The sequence below is a fragment of the Nanorana parkeri genome, unplaced genomic scaffold (genome assembly GCF_000935625.1).
Source record: "Nanorana parkeri isolate BGI_ZX_2015 unplaced genomic scaffold, ASM93562v1 scaffold416, whole genome shotgun sequence".
In the NCBI taxonomy this organism is placed as follows: Eukaryota; Metazoa; Chordata; class Amphibia; order Anura; family Dicroglossidae; genus Nanorana; species Nanorana parkeri.
Window position 1 is genome coordinate 667,732 of NW_017306684.1, and position 20,067 is coordinate 687,798.

At 39.2% G+C, this 20,067-nt stretch overlaps 4 protein-coding genes across 4 annotated transcripts; all 4 read left to right on the top strand.

Moving 5' to 3' along the window:
• Positions 1–2,439: 2,439 nt before the first annotated feature.
• Positions 2,440–3,387, top strand: LOC108789714 (olfactory receptor 11L1-like). Its single transcript, XM_018559794.1, has one exon. The coding sequence runs from the start codon at positions 2,443–2,445 to the stop codon at positions 3,385–3,387; it is 945 nt and encodes a 314-aa protein (XP_018415296.1). The 5' UTR covers positions 2,440–2,442.
• Positions 3,388–7,990: 4,603 nt separating this feature from the next.
• LOC108789715 (olfactory receptor 11L1-like) lies at positions 7,991–9,826 on the top strand. The gene is made up of 2 exons (XM_018559797.1): positions 7,991–8,001; positions 8,896–9,826. The coding sequence occupies exons 1-2, from the start codon at positions 7,991–7,993 to the stop codon at positions 9,824–9,826; spliced, it is 942 nt and encodes a 313-aa protein (XP_018415299.1).
• Positions 9,827–13,357: 3,531 nt separating this feature from the next.
• LOC108789716 (olfactory receptor 6B1-like) lies at positions 13,358–14,320 on the top strand. The gene has a single exon (XM_018559798.1). It carries the CDS (start codon positions 13,358–13,360, stop codon positions 14,318–14,320), a length of 963 nt encoding a protein of 320 aa, XP_018415300.1.
• A 4,469-nt stretch (positions 14,321–18,789) lies between these two features.
• On the top strand, positions 18,790–19,560 carry LOC108789717 (olfactory receptor 154-like). The gene has a single exon (XM_018559799.1). It carries the CDS (start codon positions 18,790–18,792, stop codon positions 19,558–19,560), a length of 771 nt encoding a protein of 256 aa, XP_018415301.1.
• The last annotated feature ends 507 nt before the right edge of the window (positions 19,561–20,067 follow it).

A 20,067-nucleotide genomic window follows, 5' to 3' on the forward strand; every position in this document is an offset into this window, starting at 1 on the left:
CGCCCGAGAATCCGAAGCTGCTCGGGCGGCAGCAAAGCATCTTGGGTCGGGCGCATGCGCAGTTCGGATTTTCGGCCGGGAGCCGAGCAGAGGCGCGAGGTAAGTCAATGCAGACAACGCTGGATCGGAAGTGCCAGCAAGGACAGGGGAGTCAGCGCTGGATCGGAGAGCCGCCGCACCGTTAGAGGGACAGATGAAAACATCAGCAAAGAAGAAGAAGATCGGATTAAGAGACATAATCTAAGGTAAGTGCTGACACTAACATTGGGGGTAGGAAACATTTTTTAATGTCACTTTAAACATTGGCTTTTTTTTATTTATTTGCACTTTGAACATGTTTGAAGTGATAAAACATAGGGCTAATATGTATTTTATTCCACTTCAACTTAGATTTTAACCCCTTCATGACTGAGCTTGTTTTTAGTTTCTTTTCGTTAATGACTGGACACACTTTTGACATTTTTGCTGTGTGATTCTTCCACGTCAGTCATATACTTTCTGACAAAGCGCACCCACACATATTATATATATTGTTTTTTAGAGGACAGATAGGGCTATATATTTATATCACATATGTGTACCTAACGCCTCGCTTAGGACAAATAAAATATTAAAATTGAGAATAAAAAGTTAAAGAAAACACCTTTTCCCCAGTTTTGATTTGTAGTATTTCTTTTGGATAAAATAGCACAGCTAAAAAAAATGCAATAAATGCATTCATTTTTTTATCCTTTATTTATAAAAACCTCACATTCCTAGGATTTTAGAAATGTTTCTGTACTTCTCAGCCTAAAACTAAAACCTAACATTTTAGTCTTTTTTCTTTAAAAGCTAAAAGTGGTCACCTGGCATACAACTAAGGGGTCTATTCACGAAGCTGCAGAAGGATCTGGCCGTAGGTTCGGCCGATCCTTCGGCTAGTATTTTGTTCACTATTTTTTAAACATTTTTTAACATTTTTATTTTATTTATTTAATTATATCAAGCAGTCATTGTAAGTCAATCTCACTATTACTCCTTGATAATTTTAATTATTAATTTTTGGTTATTATTAGGCTGCTTCAAACTTAAGAACAGCCAATATTATTATTACATAGTATCTATATAGCGCCAACAGTTTGTGCAGCACTTTACAATATAAGGAAGACATTACAAACACAATACAATTCAAGACAAGATGGTAAGGAGGGCCCCGCCCCTGAGGGCTTACAATCTAAAAGGGAGGGGTAAGTGATACATGATAAGTTAGCTGCGTGGGGATGAATTGTTTGAGAAATTGATATTTCGGTGGTTAGGTTGCGGTGGGATAGCCTTCCCTGAAGAGATGAGTCTTTAGGGATCGCCTGAAGGCAGTCAAGGTGGGAGATAGACGGACAAGTTGGGGTAAAGAGTTCCAGTGGATGGGAGAGACTCTAGAGAATTCCTGGAGGCGAGCATGGGATGAGTTGATGAGGGAGCTGGAAAGCAGGAGATCTTGGGAAGACCGGAGTGGACGGTTAGGGTGATATTTTGAGACAATGTCTGAGATATATCCGGGGGCAGAGTTGTGGATGGCTTTATAGGTGACTGTTAATATTTTGAATTCGATCCTATGGGCGAGTGGAAGCCAGTGCTCGGATTGGCAGAGGGGGGTTGCAGACACTGAGCATTTGGTTAGGTGAATGAGTCTAGCAGCTGCATGCATGATAGACTGAAGGGGGGCTAGCCTGTGTAGTGGAAGGCCAACGAGGCCTTTTACTACTATAATAATACAATAATAACCTTAGTGACCCTGATCCTGCAGCATTTTAGGATCAGATGTCACTAAAGACTTCTGATCGTTCCCACAACGATCAGAAACCTGCAACATTGTTTCAGCAGTAGAAACATGTAGCTAAATATTTCTATTGCTGAAACTTTAGGAAAAAAAAGCCGATATACATGGGGATTTCCCGAACTATACCAGCTGTCAGAGAGTGCTGGCAAGAGCTGTAAATACCGCTCTGCTCTCACTGTCAGACACCTGAAAGGGATCGGGTGTCTGAAAAAGCTTAACTCTTTCATGAATGGTAACCGCTGATTCTCAGCATTACAGAGCCCCAAACAGCTGATCATGTAAAGTGTACGTGATCAATCATTTGTGCACTTTGTGGTGGGATGTACAGTGTACGTCTCCCATCACGAAGGGGTTAATGATTGTCATGGTTTGATGAACAGATCACTATTCAAATTTGTAGAGATCATTATTATTAATTAGATAGATAGATAGATAGATAGATAGATAGATAGATAGATAGATAGATAGATAGATAGATTCCTAAAATGTTCATACCAGCCTCTCACCTAAAATATCTATCTGTATCGTAGGTGAGACATTGGTATGAAGATTTTATGATACCACATAATCTATTCAATTTAAATATCAAGGTTACTACAGTATTTGCTTGACTCCATTTTCAGGAAATGAATGGTGGAAACATAACCAAAGTAACAGAAATTCTTCTACTTGGATTCAAAAATGTCCAGAAACTCAGAGGCCCATTATTCGTTTTACTTCTTTTGGTGTACTGTGTGACCGTGTGTGTAAACATCTTGATCATTATACTTGTATCAACCAGCAAAAGCCTTCACTCCCCCATGTACTTCTTCCTCAGCCAACTCTCATTAGCAGACATCCTGCTGACCACAGATATCATCCCTATTGTCCTTGTAAGTGTATTGAACGATGGGTTGGTTATGTCCTTCACCGGTTGTATTACTCAGTTTTATGTTTTTGGTGGCTCCGAATCATCAGAATGTTTCATATTAACTATAATGGCTTATGACAGGTACTTAGCCATCTGTAACCCGCTCCGATATACCTTGATGATGAACTTCACGATCTGCCTGAAATCAGTCCTTTGTTCTTGGTTTTTAAGTTTTAGCTTCATACTGGTGACCACGTTAATGCTATCTGCTCTTGAGTACTGTGGTCCCAATGTCATTGACCACTTCTTTTGTGATTTTGCTCCTATTCTAGAACTATCTTGTTCAGAAACTTCAGCAGTTCAATTAGAGGTTGTGTTGTTGAGCATTCCCGTGATGATTTTCCCTTTGATAATTATCATGGTATCGTATGGATGTATTGTCATGGCTATCCTGCAGCTCCCGTCCCACATTGACCGATGGAAATCTTTCTCGACCTGCAGTTCTCATCTGACCGTTGTCTGCATATTCTATGGGACGTTAATTGTGATTTATATACTTCCAACAAAAGGCTTTTCTTTGTCTATAAGCAAAGTAATTGCTGTACTGTACACCATGGTGACACCGATGCTCAATCCTTTAATATACAGTCTAAAGAATAAGGATATCAAATGTGCTATTGAAAATTTTTCTAAAATCTGGGCACATCGACCACTGTATTAATCAGTTGTCATGGTTGTGTTACGTGATAGCTGTCATGGTTGTGTTACTTGATATACAATTCAGTGCAGTAGATTTTGAATGTCTCTTTAGTTACAAATTATAATGTCACTATATTAAGCTGTGTTTGCTAGAACTTGTGGAGGAGTCATGGTGAAACAGTGTATATATATATATCAGTTAAGTGAACTTTATGGAGTTGATTTACTAAAGACAAATATGCCGTTCACTTTGCAAGGAAATTTGAACTTTGCAGGGGAAGTTTGTGAACTTTCACAAAATACACAAATATATGGAAGAATAACTTGAAAAAAAAACCTGTATTTTTGCTCGTTCATGATTGGGTGATGGAAGTCAGCAGAGCTTCACCTCATTCTCCAAACTAAAGGGAAATGTCCCCTGCACAGTGTACATTCCCTTGCATGAGAACAACCTATTTCCCTCTAGTAAGTAAACCCCTATATCCCAACGGTTTTATGGTTTGCTACATCAATAGAGACAAATTAAACAAAAACCATATGAGCTTACTAAGAGGGTTTTTATGTTGACTCAACTTTGTCTTCTTGAAATCTGTTCCAATTTATTTTAATTGTAACTACGGACCTCTAGACCAATTGAACCTAGGTTTTGAGTGACCATAAGCCTTTTTCAATGTCATAAACAAAATTATTTGTGTAGATATTTTATTATGTTCTATGAGTGAATGGATTATGCAGAATCCTTTGTGTTTCATATTCTGTATGTATGTTCAATTAAGTTCTTACGTGAAAGAAGCACAGACGGGGGGCGCTAGTGAGCAGCCAGCCAAGATGGCCGCAATCTAATCTGGCTCCTCCACACCCGGACGTGTGACTAATATTAAATCGCTTTTCTAGCTATCACTTGACCCCGACTGAACAGGAGATTACTCCCGGACATGCGGAGATCGGCGAAAGGAAAGTCCGGTAACTACAAAAGAACACAGCCGCGGTTCCCGGAGACCAAAACCCCGCCGCGCTCTGAAGGCAAGATGGCGCCGTCCTCGCCCGAGCCAGAACAACAGCCAGCATCACAGGAACTTGTGACAGAAGTGGATGGCTGCTCGAACGCCAGCTCGGCAACCTGCAGGGACTCGGTTCTCCTAGACAAGTTTAACTCACTATTACAACGGGAGCTGCAGACGGCTACAGACAAATTAGCGGCCCAGCTTTCCCGATACCTTCCTACTCCCTCCCACCTTCCTTGTGTGTCCCTCCTGTCCCCTGTCCCCCCTATTCTTAATAACTTCTGCTATATCACAGTTTAGCGATGCTTTCGGCTCTGGAGCACAGGGACGGTAGCCCAGATGGGTCCCCTTGTGGTCCAGGGTTCGACTTTGGAGTAACAAGCTCCTGGAGATGACTTATTCACCTGCCATGACTAACTAATTAGCTTCCCTGTGAGGAGGCATTTTATGTATCAAAGAACGAGCTCACTGCACAATGTCTAGACTCTGCTTCTTGACTGTATATCATTTGTGTCAGCTTTACTTGACCTGTTGTTATCTCAGCCACGCTATGTAAAACCAATAAAATACTTTGGAATTGAAAGAAGCACAGACTGTGTATCTGGACTTAGAGTTGAGTATGATGATTAAAATGTGCTATTAGTATACTTTTTTTTAGCTTTTATTTAATTTACAAAAATAATAACCTTATTAAATACTTGTTCCCATAAGCCCCCATTCCCACCATAGCATTACACAAACGTGTGTCGTGGGGATGTAGCTTTCTGCACATTTGTGGGTGCTTGCTTTTTCTTTACATTCTCATTTGCATTGTGTAAGTGTGTGCTTGTGTCGATGGTGTATTGTACATCATGACTGACGATGGATCTACAAGGCTGGATAACATGATTTTATTTTTTAGTAAAATACTTTTTTTTAATGGTCTGTGTTTTATATCCTTTTTTTTCTGAATGCGTAACAAGGGCTACTTTATATCTGGGGCCCCCTTTTTTTAAGCTACCTTAAGTACCTCCATGTCATATCCACCTGGCAAGGGATATGCGCATAAGGCCCTTGTGCCCATTAGCACAGAGACAAGTTGCCTTGCCAGAAGCCCCTTGGCATGATACTTTCCCCATGTTCATGGCCTATGGCCCAGTATGATTTAGGAGAGGGAGAGCTTACACTCGCTGTTCCTCCTTTTCCTGGATTCATGCCTAGATAAGAGTATAGTACTGATAATGAGAGGGGGGCATTTTTTACATGGGGACCCCTTACAAATCCATACCATTACCCTGACACTGCAGCTGTGTGAACTTGGGCGAAATCATTCCCATCAGTGTTTTTGCTTTTTAATGTTACTTTTGGTGGTGTACACATTGGCCTATCAAATCAATGCCGTGTTCAAATGGATTTTATTAAAATGATAAAATAAGATCTAAAAAGACAGAACAAGTTCAGAAATGAGCAGAAAAAAGTGAAGGGTTTTGGACAAAAAATAAATAAAAACCAGGAGAGACTGCAGGAACTCAGTTTGTACAGTCCTGAAGGAAATGGGGGACATGATTGAAACCTTTAACCACTTCAGTTCTTTTCTTTGTAATGTACAAAACAAGAGAATAAGTTACCACCACATTGATCTTCAAATCACAGAGCAAAGTGACGTTTTGAGACCACACAGGGTCCCTTCATGGGGCAATGTGATAACAAGTGAATAAGCCATACCAACCAATATGCACCAATTCAGATTGTACACTAGCTGCCTCTTTCTTTTCAAGCCCTTCAAACTGACACATTTTGGAGGAGGAGGAGCTGGATATTAGAGATGCATCCTAAAAGCTTGAACTTGGAGAATTTTAGGACCTATCTCTCATGTACAAAATCCTGAAGTGATTAAAAACATGAAGGTTGTGAATGAGGTTCAGGAGGGCAGTATTTCCTATATGAAGCTAAGATCAAGAACAAAAGGAACGTGACCTCAAACTAGCAGTTAAATAAAAAAGAACACCTGAAGCATGGTCAAAATCTGGTAGACTACTAGTTCAAAGCTATCACGATTGGGCCAAATCCGTAGAAGTACAAGAATCTGAAGGCGCCCTGCCTGTAACAACAAGGGCACCAGGTCTAAAAGAACACCAATCCCGTAGTTACATTTTTAGACATCCCCTATCCCAGCAACCAAGCACCATCTCAATGAAGGAGAAGGGGGACTAGGGGAAGATGCAAACAGAAACAACAAAAGAGAAAAACATCTCTTGCAAAAATCGCAAGCATGCACCAGTCTAGACACTATCAAGCTCTATAACTTATCGGTCAGATCCCTTACCAACAGTGAAATGACTTTGAATTTCAAAGTATACACTGCTCAATCACCAAAGTCAGACAACACTGATCCAACCAGGCACATCAATCAGGTACAGGATCCAAACATACGTGCTGGCGTAACAAAATCCTGAAATTCCAACATAGAGCCACACATCCGACAGTTCATAAAACAAATGACCACCACTACCATTTTTTCAAGTACAAGTACTGATACTTGTCCAAGTCCTCACAGCTAAAAGTACTGATACATTTTTGTTTATTGTCATGTGACACTTTTTTGAAAACAATACAGATTAATGATTTCAGGACAGTGGTGGAGCGCCAGAGCCAGGTCCCAGCTGCAACTTCTGCAACCCTGGTAGTTCTCATAAAAATGGCAAGTATCGGCACGAGTATCTGAACTGGTATCTGAACATCCCTAGTAAGAACCCTCATCCCATGTCCATGTTTCTTGCACAACTCTATATCTGATATTCTACTGACCACAGACATCTTCCCAAGCACAGTAGCTGGTATATTAAGTGACATGCAGTTATATCCTTCTCTGACTGAGGGGTCTCTTTGGTTGGTAAGTTTGCAAAAATGTGCCAGTATGATGTGTGTACTTGCAAAACTTGCTTACCCACTTGCAAGTGGACTTCACTTTTGCTTTAAATAGTGGTAGATTTTAGCACTTACTACATTGTATTGATACATTAATAACACTGTAAGAAATAACCACATTTCATGAGATAGCAATCACAGTTATTTTTAGGAGTCTGCTTTGGCTCCAGAGACCAATTGTATTCATACACATGAGTATTGTGTTATGATTCTTATAAAGCCTATATAAACGCATTTCTGAACCAACTGACTGGTTCTAAAACGGAATCTTCAAATTTGGTTCACTATCAAGATGATGACACATGACACAGTACGTAGATCAGACCTTTAGTTCACCTTGAGAGATCAGCGCAGTCCCAAATTTATTTTGGTTAAGGTGCAGCAAGTATTGTGTATTGCAGTGCAGAATGACATTTCCTTTTTTACAAATTAGTAGTCTTAAAATAATAATAATAATAATAATAATATTTTAAGGAGGGTAAGACTTTATCAATTTAAAACATGAAATAATTGTGAGAACAATTTATACATTGCCGAAAAACTATAAGTGAAACTTATTTATTTATTTTTGGTATTTATATAGCACCAACAATTTACATAGCACTTTACACAGCACACATTCACATCAGTCCCTGCCCTTAAGGAGCTTACAATTCAAGGTCCCTATCTCTCATACGAGGTCCCATTTAGAGCGGAGCCAATTAACCCACCAGCATGTCTTTGGAGTGAAGGAGGAACCCCACACAGCACGGGGAGAACATGCAGAACTCCTTGCAGAAAGTGACCTGGCCAGGATTCGAACCCCTAGTGCTGCAAGGCAGAACCGCTAACCACTATGCCACTGTGCTGTCCAACAACCCACTTAAACACTTTCAGATAGTGAGCTCAGGTAGTTGTAAATACAATCACCAAAATCTTACATAACAATTAACATTCTAATGTAATTTCAAAAGTTGTTGTCAATATTATTTAATCTGTAGTTTTCATTACAATAATGCCTGGTGACTCTGCTACCTGGGCATTGACATGCCTATTTAAAGTGTATCTAAACCTGAAGAACAAAAAGCTATATTTTGCAGCTCACTAGTCCTCAGATATGGTGGTTGTAGTTGTTTCTCCTGCAGAGAAGAACTCTTGCTCTTTGTGTGAAAACCGTGGTCTCTGTGCAAAGTTCTGACAGGCCTGCTGGGTTTCACCTGAAACTCTGCAATTATCAAAGATTATGTTTCCCGTTGATTAGAGAGCTCTAGCTCTGACTCACAGAGGACGTGTTGGACCTCTGAAGAGAGACCACTGCTTCTACACAAAGAGCAAATGCCCATGCTGGAATGGTGTAGGCTTTTCTACTCAGGATGTTGCTTACTTAAATAAACAAACTGCACAACTTTTGTCTTAATGCAACTGGGATGTGTTTAGCTAACTTAAACCAAAAAATCAATTGGACTATAATAGACAGAGTTCAGACAGCTCCAAAAAAAGGAACAATGGAATTAAATATGAAGGATAAAGAAATCGGATGTAATGTAAAAAAAAAAAGCTTAGAAACAATGTATATTTCTCAAACATACTAACATAATTCTTAAATCTGCTTGAAACTTCTAACAGATAACATTTGACAGAAACCATACCCAGGTCTCTGAGATTATTCTCCTTGGATTTCCGAATCTCTACAAGCTCAACAGTCTTATATTTGTCCTGCTTCTTCTAATTTATTTTGTAACAATTAATGGAAATCTCTTGATTATCACCTTGGTAGCCAACAGCAAAAATCTCCAGTCTCCCATGTACTTCTTCCTCACCCAGCTGTCCATGTCGGACATACTGCTGACTACTGATATTGTCCCCAACACACTAGCCAGTGTAATGAATGGGGGGATTGTGATGTCACTTGTTGGTTGTATCACCCAGTTCTATATCTTTGGTGCTTCTGAATCCTTAGAGTGCTTTATATTAACTGTGATGGCTTATGACAGGTACCTGGCGATTTGTAATCCTCTCAGATATTCCTCCATAATGAACTATCCATTGTTTCTGAACCTGATCCTTCTTTCGTGGCTGCTGGGTTTTTTCTTTACACTAGTAACCTTGATAACGATATCTACTTTAGACTTCTGCGGGCCTAACGTCATTGATCATTTCTTCTGTGATATAAATCCCATTTTGGATTTGTCTTGTTCCGAAACATACACTGTTCACATGGAGGCTCTTTTACTTAGTGTACCTGTAATGGTGATCCCTCTAATGATAACTCTGACATCATATGGGTGCATCGGTCAAGCTATCCTTAAGGTTTCCTCCAAAATTGGCCGATGGAAACCCTTCTCTACTTGCAGTTCCCATCTGACTGTGGTCTGCATGTTCTATGGAACTCTTATTGGAATATACATGCTTCCAACGAAAGGTTTATCTCCGAATATAAATAAAGTTATTTGTCTGTTGTACACTGTGGTGACACCGATGCTTAATCCTATCATATATAGTCTACGAAATAAAGATATCAAAGAAGCTGCCAAAATGATACTATTATCCAATAAATTCTATCATAAATAACGGGATGTCAGCTATTTTAACAGTTAGCAGATGTGTCAGGGCAAGGAAATTGTAGCCTAAAAGTAACATTGGTTGTCTTTGTTCTATTTTACATTTGAAAAATACTCATAGAATTTAGGATTTCTTAAAATGTATGTATTTTTGTTTATTTGGACACAATGCAGAAAGGTTAGAATCTCATTCCTGTTTCTAATGATGATTCACCTACATTGCTGTCCTGGTGACCATTGTCTCTGGTACAGAAAGTGATTTGAAATCCAATACTTTTGAGTTGCCGAAGGAAAGAAGGTGAGGGGAAATCTTCCAATAGTTAAACTTGTTCCGGTGACAACTGTCTAACAGGGGAGAACCCCTTGCTTTAAAGAGTTCTCTTCACGCTTCCTGCTGTATAGAGAAAATCCATGATCACTGCTGAATCACATTGTCAAGCTTCTATTATGTTAATTAGCTTAATATCTTTCTTATTGAACATATTATAAAATGTGCTTCATCCATAAGCTTACATATATATCATACACAATTATAAAGTTGAAACATCATACTGTATATACATATAATAAGTTGTGTGAATAAGCAACATATGGAACATTTAACATTGCAGGTTGGGGTAACTAGAGTTCATGTAGAACATTTAGATCTTATTGGACAAAGTAACAAGAGTTCAATGATAGAAAGTTATAAACAAGTTTTATGACCTTGGCTTAAGGAACAATAGGTCTCATGCCAAGACAACTGTCCTCTAACCATGATTTGGTGCAGTCTTATCAAAAGTAGAAGGTTCATCTAATGTTCTTGGCAAAAGTACTATTAATATAATAGATACATTGGTTAATAAAGAGGAAAAAGTATTATTCTGAATACCTTTTTTTTGTCACTGTTTTATAGTGTCCATGTGACTTCCATTTATAGTTTTATTCCCACGATCTGAGGGTTGGGGGGGGGGGGGGGGGGGGGTGATTGGCTTTTCTTCCGATGTCACATGTTTAAAAAATAAGCAGTAGAGTCCTCTGCTGTAAGTGGAGATACAGAGATGATTGACATCCCAGGGCACTCCCTGCCTACAGCACATAGCAAAGAGTGACTATGCTGTGGGCATGTCAGTATTGGGAGGTGTCTCAGCAACATTCTGACTATGGGACTTACAGGCACACTGTACATGGGCACGGTGTCCTTGAGCTCTCTATTTAGAGATATGCAAACTGAACATGCTAGGACAGATTTATTTCTGTACCGAGCAGAAATTAACACAGAGGGAGAGGAACTGACAGGATCACCCGGTCTTTGCTAGTAAAACAGAGTGTAGTGTCAATGGACAAACATGCTCCAGTTAGTTTAATAAAATGCATTACTTAAACAGTATAAACAGCTTTAAGGGATACATACACTTAGGGAAAATCTCTCTAATAGGACATCACCAATCCTACCCCAAGACAGCAAAAAATAAATTGAAAGGAGTTTTAACCCTTCCATTTGCTATCAAAAACTACACAAATTTTGGCTAAACATACACTTTAAGTGAAAGTTAAGTGCACATTTGTGTAATACTTTGAATTTTGCTGAAGTGAGGGCGTTATGTTTTATAATTTTGAGCTACTGAGCTCTGTAAGCGACAAGCTTTTTTTCTTCTTCAATAAAGCCACCAAAGATAGGCCAGAAGACTTTAGAAAAAGAGTCAGTGATTTACTAAAGGCAAATTAGCTGTTTATTTTGCTGGGTAACGTGCACTTTGCAAGGGAGGAAGAATGAGGTGAAATTTCACTTTGCAAATAATAGCCAATCACATGCAAGGAAACTGGAAAAAACAGAATTATTGCTTGCACTTGATTGGATGACGGGAGTCAGTAGAGCATCAACTCATTCACTAAGCTAAGGGGAAACCCCCCCCCCGCAAAGTGAACCACCTACAGTATCTGCCTTTAGCAAATCAGCCCCAGGGTCTCCAAGCAGGCTGGCTCATTTCACATTTGCTTGAATAAATGAACATATTACATTTTTAAACCCTTGCCATAATACAAAAATACTAAGCATTCCCACCAGTATTTTTGAATTATATTCTCTCATAACAAGCCATTTTATTCCCAGTGTAATTATAACTCTGCAGGGTCATTAAAATATACACATAAGAGGCTTCTGCTTTCTCTGTGATTATCTCTCCCTTGACTTCCTTACCTAAAGTGTTTTTTTTTCTCTGCTCACAAATATATAAAAGCAAGCAACAGATCTTTTTATAAAAAGTAACCCTTGGAATGTTGAATCTCCATGCTGAAGCCATTTTACATACGTAAGACTCGGGTCTACCCTTTGGCTATGTTACCTGCTGTGACATAAATGCACCAAGCTGGGCAAGTAACTCCTCTGTTCCTTTTAGCCACTTTGTTCTAATGTGTAATTTCTTGAACGCAAGATAAATAATATAGCTATTTAAAATTGATATTTTATCAGTCACTGGGGGGGATTTATCAAAACTGGAGCAGACAAAATGTGTAGCAGATTTGCACTGCAGCCAATCAGCTTCTCTGTCTCATTTTCAAATCTTACCTGGGCAAACTGAAGAGAGATGCTGATTGGTTGCCATAGGCAACTGCTCCAGAATCTGTTTGCTCCAGTTTTGATAAATTCCCCCCACTGTATTACATTCTATATACATATTAAACTCAATCCCCACCTTTGTAAGTGATTAGCATTTATTCTGGTAATCTAGAGGTGCAGTGATGATGTATATGTGTGCACATATTCATGACTTTTTTAATTTTTAAGGACTTTTTAGGAGGCTTGATTCCAAAAAGTTGAACAATTTCTCGACAGGAAACTCAGTCTGACACTGGGTTCCGGTGGACCATACATGTGTATTGTTTACAATTGTAGTCTCCACTGTGACAGGGTGACAACACTGGTGAATAATTGGGAGACAAGAACTGTTAAGGAACAAAGAAACCAGACAGAAACTCAAGTGCAGATTTAAAAAATAAAAGGAGTTTTTTGAAAACAAAATAAATGCAAAAAACAATGGAGAAAGTCCAGGATGTTGTCTGTGCCAAGCCAGAGGTCAGATGCCAAAGTGGGTAGTCAGCCAAACCAGGTCAGGGAACACTGAGAGCAGGATGAATGGAAACAACAGCTGTAGTTAGGAACCAGGAGATCAGTCAGCCAGTGCCAGGGTCATACATGGAGAACAGAATGAATGCAAGGACAGGGACTGAATGGACCAGATGATGGTTAAATAGTGAACTGGTGTTTGCATCATCACTCAGAGATAGGAATTTGTCAGAGGTTTTGTCACTAGTTGCAGAATGATGTTGTGGTCAAAAAGGGAGCCAAACAGGAACAGCAGTGTCAGAAACATTGTGCAGGCCATGCTGCAAGTAACAGGACAAGGAGGGGTAAGAAACCCTGACAAGAACCGAGTGTTGTCACCCTGTAACAACCCGAACAACTGGTGCTAGTTGTATTGACAATTACAAAAAGATTTTATAGAACGGGTTTACATATACTTTAATATTTACTAATTCTTTTTCTATGTCATCACAGAAAATGAATGCGGCCAACCAAACCACAGTAACCCAATTCCTTCTTTTGGGATTTCAGTATCACCAAATCCTAAACCCTTATCTGTCTTTCCTTTTTTTGGTTGCCTTCATTTTGACAATATTTGGAAACCTGCTCATCATTATGTTGGTGGCGAAATCCGAAGCTTTGAGATCCCCTATGTACTTTTTCCTCAGCCACCTGTCATTTTCCGACATTTTGCTGTCGACAACCATCACTCCAAAAATGCTGGACATTGTGAGAAGTGGAGGGGGCTTCATATCTGTCACTGACTGCATCACTCAACTGTTCTTCTATAGTGGGACTACGACAGCAGAGTGCCTCCTTCTCACAGTGATGTCCTATGATCGATATCTTGCTATCTGCAAACCTTTACATTACAACTCCATCATGAACCTCACACTTCAACTATGCCTAGCCACCTGGCCCTGGGTCATCGGGTTTTTGGTAGCATTGTTATTAATTGTGTTTGTATGTCATTTTAAATTCTGTGGTCCCTACATCATGGACCATTATTTATGTGACCTTGCTCCAATTCTAGAGTTGACTTGTTCCGATCATTCTGTCTTGGACATTGTCGACTTTATCTTAACTATACCTTTCATAATTTTTCCATTCTTTTTCATAACATTCACATATGTCTCCATTTTTCTCAACATCCTTAAGATTTCCTCCTCTTCTGGCAGAAAGAAAGCCTTCTCAACCTGTAGTTCCCACTTAATAGTGGTGAGCCTGTACTATGGTACTTTGATGAACGTCTACATGATCCCTTCCAAAATTTACTCTTACAACATCAAGAAGCTGGTGTCTCCATTGTACACCATGGGAACCCCTTTATTGAATCCAATCATTTATAGTTTGAGGAATCAAGAAATAAAAATTGCATTGAACAAATGTATTTCTTTTTATATACAAAAGGCTAAGTTTGGCCATTTAACACATAGGTAGAAATCAAATCTTTGAGCTATATGGTGACAGCTATCATGAAGTTAAAGCTTGCATCCCAGTAGTATATGCATTGGATGGATTTTGCTTTTTGAGGACACCAGTAACCATGCGTGTGTATTTGTACATGTGTGTGTGTGTGTGTGTGTGTATCTCTTCATCAAACTATATTGGTATTTATTGACCCCCAATCCTTCTGGCCAATATACCTCTGTCTGTGAAGGTTCTCATTCATCCAGGTAATGGTATATCTGTAAAAAAATAAGTCAGTGCAACTGGACTTGCTGTATTTTTCTTGAAGACGTTTCACTGGTCATTCAACCAGCTTTCTCAATTCAGAATGACTTGTACACCAATGACTACACCTAAAGGAAAAAGGTAACTTCTTTGAAGACAGTCAAGTACGCATCCTAGACAGGGAGGAGATAACAGAGTATGTGGATTGGAACGACATTCACCATATTTATTCCCGGATCATTCTGAATTGAGGAAGCTGGTTGGATGTCCAGTGAAACATCTTCAAGAAAAATACAGCAAGACACAAGATTTTGCAGTTTGTCTGGGAATTGGTGCCTATTTCACCAAAACAGCATTTGTGAAGTCATGTTCTGATGTTGGACAAGAAGACCTGCCTCTCGATCAGCATTCAAGTTCAGCCCAAAGGTGTTCTGTGATCTTTAGGTGTATGGCACTTGAGTTGCGCCATTACCCAAACTGGTCAAATCACGTCCTTATGGAGCTGGCTCTGTGCACAGGGGCACAGTCATGTAGGAACAGGCAAGGGCCTTTCCTCAATTGTTGCCACAGGAGAGGAAGCACATAATTGTCTAAAAGGTCTTTGTATGTTGAAGCGTTAACAGTACTCCTCACATGGAAACACATGAACTCAAACATTTGGAGGGGGTGACCACATGCTTTTAGTCATATAGCTGGGTGAGATGCTCAGTTTACCACAAGCCTTTGGCCATAGAGTAATATAGTGTATGAATTCACTAAAATCCCTTATAGATTAATATGTTAACATGAGATTCAATCTTACATATTATCTTAAATATTATGCAAATGTGTCTTATTATGTTATGGGTTTTTACCCAAGCTTTATTATTTTGACCCACAGTAACAATGCTGTTTGATCCATTTCATGGCTTTCACCATATAACTTTTCAACCTAATCCGCCATACTCCTAAAAGCATCCCAGTCACAGCATAACATTTTCCAAACCAGACATACCTTTGCCTTGCAAGTTGGCGCCCCCTCTCCCCATCTGCTCCTTTTTGGTTATAAGGTATGCCTGGTTTGGGAAATGTTATACCCCAACAGGGTCACTTTCTTTGGAGCCAGGTGTTTCCAGTTCCTTTGGTCACTTACACTTTTTATACATGATGTTTGGATGCGGGATTCCTTTGTATATATGTGCATAAGATCAACTCTCATTGTGAGTATTTTTAACCATTTTTTAACTTTTTATTAAATTAAACTTATTTCCTTGTATTTGTTTTTTCATGTGTTGGAAGATTTTCCTGTTAGATGTGGTCAGCTGTCTTCCTTGAGAAAAAACTATTTATGTGAAAAACTCCTCAATCCACCACTAGCACCGACTAGTGTACATATGGTGTTGTTATGTTTTTGTTATTTCAACTCTAATAATAATAATAATAATAATAAACCCACTCTGACTGCCTTTTTTGGCAATCCCTAAAGACTTGTCTCTTCAAGGAAGCCTATCCCACCTCAACCTAACCACTGAACCATCACTTTCTCAAACAATTCATTCCCACACAGCAACCTCCTCATGTATCACTTCCCCCTCCATTTTAGATTGTAAGCTCTTAGGGGCAGGGCCCTCCTTACCATCTTGTCTTGAATTGTATTGTGATTGTAATGTTGCGATGTACACCGCAACACTGGCACCGATCAGCACCTAGTTTCCCCTCCTTTCTTCCACAAAGGCTCTGTGTGTGACAGGAAGGGGAGGCCTGACTGCCCACTGCAGCCAGGTTGGATACCTGTAATCAGTGTGATTGGTCATAGCAATAACAAGGTACAATGCAACTTCAAGTGGCTCTGCACATTTTGCCTATGATCAGCACTGCCCCGTTGACAAGCACCATTGCAAGCATTGTTTATAGTTGGCATCCCCCGACATCACATGAAAATTGGTCTGTACATTTTTTCTAAAAGAATCGCCATCCGCAGCCACCTCAGCGCCCCCCCTCCCCCACACAATATATGGGGCTTGTGCAGTGGGACTCTCTATTTCATATTTTCTAAAAGAAGAACATTTCAAAATAACCACTCCCCCTAATGGCTAATTTGACTACAACGGCTGGTAGTGGTTAATATGACTTTATTGACATAAGCAAATTTTTATAGATAAAGCATTATAAACCCATTCCACAGATAATTATACTCTTGTGGCCTTTTTACGAAGGAAGCTAGAATTCTCTTTGGGATTTGGTTGCCTCCCAATCCCACAATCAACAACATTTTTGCTATATATACAGTTTCGCAGGTATGATATATTACCTGAAGATACATGATTCCTAAAACATGAATATGACTCTAGATGATCTCTAGAATTTACTGGGACTGTCACTTTTTTTTTCTTCTGGTATGACCAAATAATTATTGCATCAACCTATCTTTTTATACTAAGAAAAACTAGAAAATAATTGAAAAATAATTTGTAATTTGGTCATTTGTTTTGATCAGATAAATGTTTCTACACACATCCAATATCCACAAATTTGCTAATTGCATTTAATTGGGAAAAATGTATCAATTCTGGGGGAAAGTTGTGTGACTCTTGTGTGATAAATGGAACCCATATTTTGCAAATTGAAATTTACGTTGACAAATTCATTTAAATTGAATGTAAGAAAATAGTAAGATCAATAGATAAACACAATATACAACTAATTTGGATACAAATAAGGAATACCTGCATATTTTTGGTAAGCAAGCAAACAAGTTTGCAGTCAATCCTCAAAAACCAAACCCACTTTGTTTACACTTTTAAAAATTTGCCAATGTTTCGGTAGTCTTGCAAAAATTCTACATTATTTACATTATAATAAGGTGCTACTAAGAAAATATACAATCAGGTATTTTAAAATATGTGATGATGTACTGGTAATTATATGTTCAACAATTATCAAACATTGAATTTGCAGGCCATCGTATGATGCAAGTTGTAATTGGAAGCCAAGAACAGCAACAAAATAACAATTGGAAGTTTTTTCAGTTAAAATACTGGACAGGAAGTGAAGATGCACTGCACACTACATTATGCTTTTTCACCTTTATTTTGCATATCTTATGTTTAAGGAAAGTGTACTTTAGACACTGGGGAAGTCCACTGCCAGGTTGCCAGACCTCAAACACCAGTTTGGCTACAAGAGAAGGTAAAACTGAGAAGCTTCAGCTGAAAGAATGAATTATTGCCGAGAGTTCAGCGAGGGCTTCTTGTCATGAATATGTAAAGATTTGAATGGACTCAGGCCACAGTTCTACTTTAAAGAATAAACACACTTCTCCTATTAGTAAACCACAAACTCCCTAAAAAGGTTAAAATTGATATTAGAAAATGGGGATTTTATGAAATAAAGAGCAATAGTTTGAGTTTAAAGATCTTTTTCAGAAAACCCCCTACCCTACCTTCCACTACCCTTTAACCCCACCCTCCACCCAGACCAGTGTGCTGTGGGCACAGATCTCAGTGATGGATCGCCACTTTCTACTCCTGGAAGAGATGCTCTGATGAGTTACTGTATGTGACAGTCAATTCAGGTGAGTAGAAAAAGTGCTACAGGGTTATCTTAAATTTGTGAATGGGGGTGACAGATTAGGGTAGGAGCACAGTCTTTGATTGGAGCTAGGCTTTGAAATATGATTTGTGCACATAAATATTTTATGATGTCAAATCAGAATTAAAACAGACCTAACTTTATTGAATGGAAATATATGTTCCTTCTTTCCTTTACTCAAAATCATCCCCTTTATCATTAGCCAATGGCAGTACTGGACATTCCTGACTCTGGTTCTTGTGTTCTTCTGGCACTTGACCACAGAATCAGAGCGAGCCCTTTCCATCACATAATTAATGATTGACTGACCCTGATAGAGCATTTTCTGCATACAGATGTTCTCTGCACAGCAATACCTACTTAGCATCATAGCGCAATAGTTCACAGAGCGTCTGTCATATAAGATAGCATAGAGAAGGAAATAAATGGTGTAAGATACAAAATTACTTTTAAATGCACCTCAAAAAATATATTATTTCTATCTTCAGAAAATGACCAAAAACAATCACACGTCAATTACTGAGTTCGTACTTTTGGGTTTTCAAAACCTGCACAATTTTCAAAGCCTCCTATTTCTCCTCCTGCTTCTTACGTATGTGTTGACCATGGCTGGAAACTTCCTCATTATCATGCTGGTAGCATCTACCGTTCAGCTTTGGTCTCCCATGTACTTCTTTCTTTCCCACCTTTCTTTTTGTGACATCATGATCAGTACAAATGTGAGTCCAAATGCCCTACAAGTCATTCTTATAGGCCTATGTCACATACCAGCTTTATCGTGTCATGCACAGTTATATTTCTTTGGTGCCACTGTTATTACAGAGTGTTGTCTACTGTCAGTAATGTCATACGATCGATATTTGGCCATCTGTGACCCTCTGCACTACTCCTCTATTATGAAGCACCCTCTTCCTCAGTTCTTGGCTTCATTATGCTGGATTGTTGGTTTTACTCTTTCAATGATTACACAAGTTCTCATACTTGAATTGGACTTTTGTGGTCCAAATGTTATTGACCACTTTTTCTGTGACCTTGCCCCTGTTTTAGAGCTTGCCTGCTCTGACACCAAAAAAGTTGAAATTCATGTTTCTATTACCGTCTTTATTATTGGCATATCTCAGTTTCTCTTTGTTGTTGTTACATATATTTGTATCTTTACCTCCATTCTCCAAATGTCTTCTGTCTCTGGCCAACAGAAGACCTTCTCTACATGTAGCTCCCATTTGGCAGTGGTGTCTACTTTTTATGGGACTCTTATAACACTTTATATGGCACCGACAAGAGGATATTCACTGAACCTAAACAAAGCTTTATCTCTTCTCAACACTGTCATAACACCACTGTTTAAACCGATTATTTACAGCCTACGGAATACAGAAATAAGGAATGCTGTGCACAAACTTTTCTTAAGCAGAAACTCAGCTGCACAGAAATAAATAAAAATGGCCATTTACTTAATGATGAAATATTATATATTGTACATAAAGATATATATTTTTTCCCCTAATTAGAGCTTGGGACTTCCTCCTTAAGAGATCAGCGATTTCCAGAAATCCAGCGAAATCCAGATTTTCCCCCCGCTAGGCACAGGGGCCAGTTCCTTGGATGGCGCAGCGCTCATTTTACCCCATTTTGCTCGGCTCTCACAGTAGGAGGCCTATGGACCCTGTCCTCGCTCATGGACACGCCTGAACAGGTATCGGGACACTGGTTGGAATATTTCCAACTTAGGGACTTTTATTCCACTCACACTAGAAAAGGAGATCTACACAGAGCCCTATCCCCATTTGAGCGTTTGTGTGTAGACACTGCGCCGCCAAACAGGACCCTATCGACTATTTATGACCTCCTGCTGCAACACCTTTTCTAGGACACCGCTAGATATTTTGCAGACTGGGCTGCGGACCTGTCCTGTGTTTTTTCTAGTTCAGACATTAATAAAT